This window comes from Mytilus trossulus, chromosome 1, assembly GCF_036588685.1.
Source record: "Mytilus trossulus isolate FHL-02 chromosome 1, PNRI_Mtr1.1.1.hap1, whole genome shotgun sequence".
In the NCBI taxonomy this organism is placed as follows: domain Eukaryota; kingdom Metazoa; phylum Mollusca; class Bivalvia; order Mytilida; family Mytilidae; genus Mytilus; species Mytilus trossulus.
The window spans coordinates 20,787,104-20,795,004 of NC_086373.1; the positions used below are offsets into that span (position 1 = coordinate 20,787,104).

The 7,901-nt window shown below is 32.2% G+C and overlaps 1 protein-coding gene across 1 annotated transcript; it reads left to right on the forward strand.

The window, feature by feature from the left end:
• Positions 1 to 825: 825 nt before the first annotated feature.
• LOC134718252 (uncharacterized) lies at positions 826 to 6,818 on the forward strand. Its single transcript, XM_063580749.1, has 5 exons — positions 826 to 999; positions 1,612 to 2,028; positions 4,809 to 5,212; positions 5,527 to 5,769; positions 6,205 to 6,818. The coding sequence occupies exons 2-5, from the start codon at positions 1,623 to 1,625 to the stop codon at positions 6,805 to 6,807; spliced, it is 1,656 nt and encodes a 551-aa protein (XP_063436819.1). The 5' UTR covers positions 826 to 999; positions 1,612 to 1,622; the 3' UTR covers positions 6,808 to 6,818.
• Positions 6,819 to 7,901: the final 1,083 nt, after the last annotated feature.

The window sequence follows — 7,901 nt, forward strand, 5'->3', positions numbered from 1 at the left end:
TTTGCATCATGTTATATGAACATCGGCAGTCTTCGGAGGACATCTGGATGTTTAGATGGCGTCGAGACAAACATACACACTATTACACATTATCGAATATATGCGTCGTAAATTGTTTATTTTAGACTTTTCATGATATGGATATACGTTTTAGTACGTTATAAGTCGAATTTGAGAATTTGAGTCAAATCGGTGAACAAGATTTTGACGGTTAATGTCCCTTTTAACAGAAAAAGTGAAAATGTGTACCTGCATTTTGAACGTTCCTGTAAATTCGATATATTTAAAAGATATTAAAATATCATATTGGTGTCGGAGCTTTTTTGACGGTTCCTATTTCATTTTATCTCTGTTGATCTCTGTACATGATATCGGTATTTCTCATGTGCTTTTCTATTTATAATTCATATGCAAAACTGACGGTTATTCTAAATATAGAAAAAATTGTAATAAGGTCTTACTATTTTTATTTTTATACACTTATTTTTAGAATTAGAATACATGTTTCAATAGAACCACATGTAGTTATCATTTTGAATTGTTTAGAAAATTGATGATTGTGAAATATCGTTAATGTATACATACATTTCATCGCGTAATATAAAAAAAGGTTTGGAATATTTTTCGACAAAAAAGATCAAAAAAGGGCATAAATGGTTCTCTAAAGCAATAATTCCACATAATTAACTCTTAAGATTTTGAATGATGCAACTAAAATCAAGATTCTATACTTAGAACAAATATCATGATTTAGTATTGATGTTTTCTTGTAAATAACAACGTTGTGTTCTCTGATTGGCTCAGAATGTTCCATGTATCGTACGATATTATAAGACCATATACCGGGTTTAAATGTATGTATATTTTTGTGTTGGACTTTGACCGTTGCCATTCATGCATGACCATTACAAAACACTGGCTTATGGTAGTCATAACGTATAAGAAAATTTAAAACACCAGTATTGATCATTATTTGCAAAGGAGTCGAATAGACAACAGGTAGGATCATATAAGATTTAGCTTTAGGTTAAGTTATGTTATTTTTAAATGAACCGACTAAAAATTATAACACGTGTTGAGCTTCGAACTTCTGTGAGTACAGAATCGAGATAATATACGAGAAAAAAATCATAAGTGAATAAATGGAACTTGTTCAGAGTTCAACTGACCAGCATTCTAAATTATGTAGTATGTAACTGCTGATAGTGATATTATCTACGATCAGCTTCCAGTTATACTTGTTATTTTTATTGATTCTACCGCTGGACAGAATATTGGTTTATTCTTGTTTGCTGAATGTCCGGTGGCAAGTATTTCATGACATTTATAAGCACAAATCATTTAATCAATATAAATTAATTTTACAGAACTATGTCCAAATAATGTACACATGAATGTGTTTATAAAAGAGGATTTTTTTTGTAATGTTTAATGTTATAATCTCTTTATATATAATTCTGTATAGAATGGCTTTCTTGTATATCTAATATCTATAATTTACTCTGTGTAATGCTGTATTATATTATTGTGCGATGGGTCCTCTTTAAACTTAATTGAAAGTTTTCTATTGACGGGAAAAATCAAACTTATAATAAAATATTAATATTTTAGATTGAATAACAATGGCAACTATCAAAGTGAATAGTCCAAATGTAACGTACACAGAAGAATACATAGAATCTAAATATGATTACCAAACATCACAGGTACGGAACGGTCCTGATGGAACGATCAACGTTACTCCAGTCACCACGCAGTACACATTCCGTACAGAAAGGAAGGTACCAAAACTAGGAGTGATGTTGGTAGGATGGGGAGGAAACAATGGTTGTACTGTAACTGCTGCCATCTTGGCAAACAAGCACAAAATGTCATGGCATACGAAGGAAGGCCTTAAACATGCCAACTATTTTGGGTCTATAACACAGGCTAGCACTGTAGGTCTTGGTACCGGACCGGAAGGAGAGGTTTATGTTCCAATGAAAGACATCCTGCCAATGGTAGACCCTAATGATGTTGTTATTGATGGTGAGTACCGTCATACAGGTTCACATGCATTTATTTATGATCCTGTTTAAATAAAAACAATGATTTTCCATCAAGGTGAAGGCGTGACATGAAATGGAAGTTCCTTTATTACATAAGTTCAAAATGGAAGACTTCTATAATGTTGGTGTTTTTTTTCACTTATAACTAATATAACAGTATTTGTTTTTCGGCATAGATGGTATAGAAAATATGTTCCAAAAGGGGACCACATGCCATGATTGCATTGTTTATAACAAAGTTTCCAGAGAGGCTTCTGTTAGGGGAACAAATATACGTTGACAGTGTTTCACCTAAACGAAGTAATATCACTAGTCACAAGTGATAAAAAGCAGACAAAAACCTGAGTATTATTGTTTTTACAGCTAGTGGATAGTACGGAGCAAGGGTGTGTAAACAAAAAAAAATCCTTACATATGCAAATGGCTTTCTAAAAGGACTCTCTTTATAACCAATCTGTCGATAAAATATTACTCGTATGTCATGAATATTTCGGAACGACGTGAAATTACTCACTCATATGGGGTCTAACTTAATACATGAATAGTTTATAACCTTGGAATATTGATATACATGATGATAATTTAATTTAAATGATACATATAGAGCGCTATTGATTGTTATTAATTCATTAAAGCTTTTCTGAACACGCATTACGATTTTTAAAGTGAATCAATGGCACTTTTATTCTGGTTTTAAATGTGAATGGCGAGAAATAAAATCTATATTCCCACCCGGTTCAATAAAGTACGTTGTAGTCAAATCACAAACCAGAAGTAACCATAAACATAGAACGTACGAGTTGTAAAATCCCATTGATAGATCGACAGAAAAAAAACTTAAGTTGGCACACATTGTAATCGGCATTGTGTACTTACATGGTGGTATTTAAACTAATAAATGAACTCCACGTATTAAAAAGTAATGACTATACTATTTGCTGACCTTATAAGGTAAAAATAAGGTTTGTTATTTAGGTCGGGATTGACTGCTCCTATAAACTCGGACGATGTGTTTTGATTTCTGAAACAGATCACTGTTTAACACATATGATAAGCATTCAATGCATACAAGCTTAAAACAGTCCTAAATCTGAGTTTTAAGTAAAAATTCTTCCATGTTCAAAAACAGTTTATGTTCGTACATGTTTTAAAATATTTTATATCTGCTTTACTTATTAACGAAAGGGAATACTTTTTAAATGAGTGTATTTTCATTGTTTTGTATATAATTCCCTAACGACCAGGTCTGAATGTTTTAATTTGAACAATTCAAGTATACTGCATACGGGGTAAAAGAATATCAAGAGCGTTGAGCTTTGGTCATTAAGCTTTTCGCTTATTATACATAGTATTTGTATTTCCTCGGCTTTTGATGTTATATGAACGGTTCTAAAGAAGGTTAATCCCGAAATGGCTTTAGACGCACCAAATGTATGATGGTTTAGTTCCTTTTCTACGTGTAGTACTAGGCGAAAATTCTGCTAGTGGACTAACTGTTTGTCAGTGCAGGTGTCAGTGCTTCGGTACTGAAATTATTTAAATTTTATCAAATAATCCGTTGATAAACTAGGATTTCAACTCCCATGTGTAAAGTTGAGCAGACCTTAGAAAGATTTGGTGAAATACCTCCTAAAATATGATTTGATTTAGTTTTTAGGTTTGAACGTTCCTATAATAATAGAGGTTAATCCACAAAAGCTCTTTGGGTGCACCTAATTTGTACAGTGTTGTTTCCCATTCCCAGGAATTGGTCAAGACAAGTTAGTCGCAGAGGGAATCAAAGATCCAGTGACCGAAGCTTCTGTACTGACATAACTTGCTTTAAAAGCACAATTTCCTTTAAGTTCTTTTTGTGTTTGTCTATGCCTTTTCCTTCAATTAGGAGGGTTCGAAGAAAAACTTTTCCCTATAAAAGTGGTCCTTTTTTATGTTAGTAGATGTGCTCTTAACTTTTACGACACATGAAAGACCTAGGAAGAAGTTATGTGCATATACAAATTCATTAATACACCCTTTTGTGTTCTTGTCAAGTCAGCTATATATATTGTTCGTTGTTGTCTTTGTTTTAACATCTAGTTTCTCCTGAGGAGTCGGTCATTGATGCATGTTTGAATGATCTTTTGTATTGTTCAATATTTTTGGTTATTGTCGTTTGTTTTTGGCTGTTTGAATATTCCTTCGACAATTTTCGCCTCACACATAATGGATAAAAGAAATCATAAACTCCCAATATCAAAACATTTACAAATGTATCTTAATACAAATGTGCTTGTGTTAGAAAACATTTTCATGCAAATTGATAATTAGATTGTTCGCTTTGTCGATGGGGGAAGTTTTTTAAAACCTGAAAAAAGCAAATAACTTAAAGTTTATACTTATACTTTATGATACCACTCTCTGTTAAGACGGGTACACGTATGGTGATCAAATAAATGAAAAACTTGTGATATTCATGTATATTAAACATTATGTATGTATGTGTGTTTATTTGTTTGTGTATCTCTTTAACCTTGTTCACAGATGGCATTTCATTATAATATACCAGCAAGGTCCAGGAATGTAACGCGTTAATTGTAACATGGCGACCCCTAGAAAAAAAAACCATCAAAACACTAGCAAAACTATCAAAACTATATTTAAATACTTTTATATCTTGATAAGCCAAGAACATCTTTAAGGTGTTTTTTTTAAATATTTAAACGTTGGACCATATCTACGTGAATAAAAAAGGCATTAGATGAATTGTTTCTTTAATTACAGGATGGGACATATCATCCATGAATATTGCCGATTCAATGGAAAGAGCTAGAGTGCTAGATTATAACCTACAAGTACAGCTTCGTCCTCATATGAAGCACATGAGACCACGCCCATCAATTTACATACCAGATTTCATTGCTGCAAATCAGGAAGAACGGGCAGACAATGTTTTAACTGGCAGCAAGAAAGAACAATTAGATCGAATCCGAAAAGATATCCGTGAATTCAAGGAAGAAAGTGGTGTCGACAAAGTCATAATTTTGTGGACAGCTAACACTGAGCGGTATAGTGATCTCATCCCGGGTATCAACGACACTTCAGAAAATTTGTTAAGAAGCATTAGGGAAGGAGAAAAAGAAATTTCACCTTCAACTCTATTTGCTGTAGCTTCTATTCTCGAAGGAGTGAGTATATTTGACATAAAATACACATTTGAAAAAAAAACATGTTTGTTATTGCAATTTTTTAAAAATATTTTGATGATAGTGTGTTGGATAGAAATTTTATAAAGAATTAAATACAAGCTGAAGCCAAACTCTTACAGCAATGGATTGATGATAAAAGGCTACGGTTTTCAAACTTAAAAAAACAAGCTCAAATTTATATTTTATCTAAGGTTTAAACCAAAAATTAAATAATTAAAAAAAGTGTTATGTGTCTTGATGTCCAGTTAAAAAAAATTAACAGATTAATGATGGTATTTTTTTTTAATTTTCAGGTTACATACATCAATGGGTCTCCCCAGAACACATTTGTACCAGGTGCCCTTGAATTAGCCAATAAGAAGAAAGTATTTATTGCTGGTGATGACTTTAAGTCAGGACAGACAAAACTCAAGTCAGTTCTTGTTGACTTTCTAGTCAGTGCTGGAATCAAGCCGGTTTCTATCGTTAGCTATAACCATCTTGGAAACAATGATGGTAAAAACTTGTCAGCTCCACAAACATTCAGGTCAAAAGAGGTTAGTATAATTTAATACTTCAAGTACTTTTACCAACATTAATTCTTATTTTGTTTTGGGTGGAATACTGAAAATTCTAAAACTAAAGAAAAAACAAAAAAAGACGCATGGGTATGATTAACAACGCGACAAATATCCAACAGAAAATGAAGATAAGAATAAAAGAATAATTTTAATTTGTTTGTTCAGTTTTGGATGCTGTTGTTTTATACTTTTGAATAAGCAAAAAAAGGTTAATTCTGTTAACTTTATCAAATGAAAACTACTGTAAACACATAGTGTCAAAAGATTTGAACAACCTTTCGAAAAAAACCTGATGCACACTAAAAAAATAATCTTCGAAGTTTGCAATATTTGCAGATATATAACTATTTGAAGAAGAAACAAATATCCAAATAACATTTCAGAATTCCTAATGGTTATTTATAATTTCAGATTTCCAAAAGTAATGTTGTCGATGATATGGTTGACTCTAATGATATTCTCTATCATGACAAGAAGAAGCCTGATCATTGTGTGGTCATCAAATACGTACCTCATGTAGGAGACAGCAAACGTGCAATGGACGAGTATACGTCAGAGATAATGATGGGAGGATCCAATACCTTGGTGATTCACAACACTTGTGAAGATTCGTTGTTAGCGAGTCCTCTTATAATAGACCTAGTCATTATTGCTGAAATTTGTGAACGAATTCAGTTCAAAACTGAAAATGAAAACAACTTTCAAAGCTTTAATAGTGTTTTGACAATTTTGAGTTATTTATGTAAAGCCCCGTTGGTACCCGCAGGAACACCAGTCGTAAATGCCTTGTTTAAACAAAGGTGCTGTATCGAGAACATATTCCGGGCTTGTATCGGATTAGCTCCCCTTAATAACATGATGTTGGAATACAAACACCAGACAATTGCAAATCCTATTCAGCGTGACAACTCTTCTTCTATAATTGCAATGAAGAAAACTGCTCAAATAAATGGTGCATCAGGAAAACAATTAATTGTATCTAAAAGTGACAGTGACACCGATTGTGAAAAATGAAAACAAACAAACAAACAAAACAAAAGTGTTGTCAAAATGTGAATGAAAGTGGCATTAAAAAGCCAAAAATGGTTCTTCGTTTGGAACAAGACGAAGTTAAATTGTTCCATATTTCTGCCTTTGAATTCATGTGGAGGGGCTCTATCTCTGTATTTTGTTGTTTTAGCATAAGCAATATTGCATATCAAACATAAATACAATCTTTAAAGTTAAATGTTACTGAACAAATATTACAAGTTACCGATTTTTAAATCTTTTATTTTTTTTTATCCTCTCGTATATCCCTTTGAAAATTCAAAAGTATATCTTTTTAAGATGTTAAAATTTATTTTCCACATTCATCAATCAGTTCTTTTGTTTTTGATTAATAAATAATTTGTCAAAGACCATCTGCATTTTATTAGATATGGATTTGAAATCATAATTACATACTCATTAGAATCTTTACTATTTATTTTAGTATAGTATTTATAATTTGCTGTTTACACATGTTAATGATGTTTAAGAATAAAAATAAATATTGTCTTATATATTCCTTTCATGCAAGTGATATGTGCATTCATTGATTAAAACGTGTAAAAAACAACTCTGCTACCAGGACATGAGATGAAAGTAATTGTGTGTTAATATAGACATATGATATTCTCTAGGTTAACTACAACAGGTCAAGAAATGTAGTTCCATAATCTTATGGTGCCTGGGAAGAACTAGTCCTGGTAAAGCTGCATTCTTGCAAAAGGAACAAGAAATCTTTCAAAATTGGTTGAGTCCTCTTAAAGGTTGCTGCTGTTGAAATTAAGCAAGATGTTGGTATTGCAACAATGTGGTCGACTATGCGGAATATCATTATGACTATGTTCAAAGATCTACGTTTTGTAGGGTTGGCCATTGCAGTTAGTGTACTATGTTTGCTACGCTGGTGGTTCGGTGGTAGTCACCAGTTACACATATTGCTGCCCTACGTTGTACCATTTCCAGGTTTTGAATACTTTTGGCAAAAAGTAAAATCACAAAAATACTTAACTCCGAGGAAAATTCAAAACGAAAAGTCCCTAATCAAATGGAAAAATCAAATGATAAAACACATCAAACGA

Coding starts and splice junctions, on each gene's coding strand:
- LOC134718252 (XM_063580749.1), top strand. CDS start 1,623: ATGGCAACTATCAAAGTGAATAGTCCAAATGTAACGTACACAGAAGAA. Junction 2,029..4,808: donor TAATGATGTTGTTATTGATG/GTGAGTACCGTC, acceptor CTTTAATTACAG/GATGGGACATATCATCCATG. Junction 5,770..6,204: donor AAACATTCAGGTCAAAAGAG/GTTAGTATAATT, acceptor TTATAATTTCAG/ATTTCCAAAAGTAATGTTGT.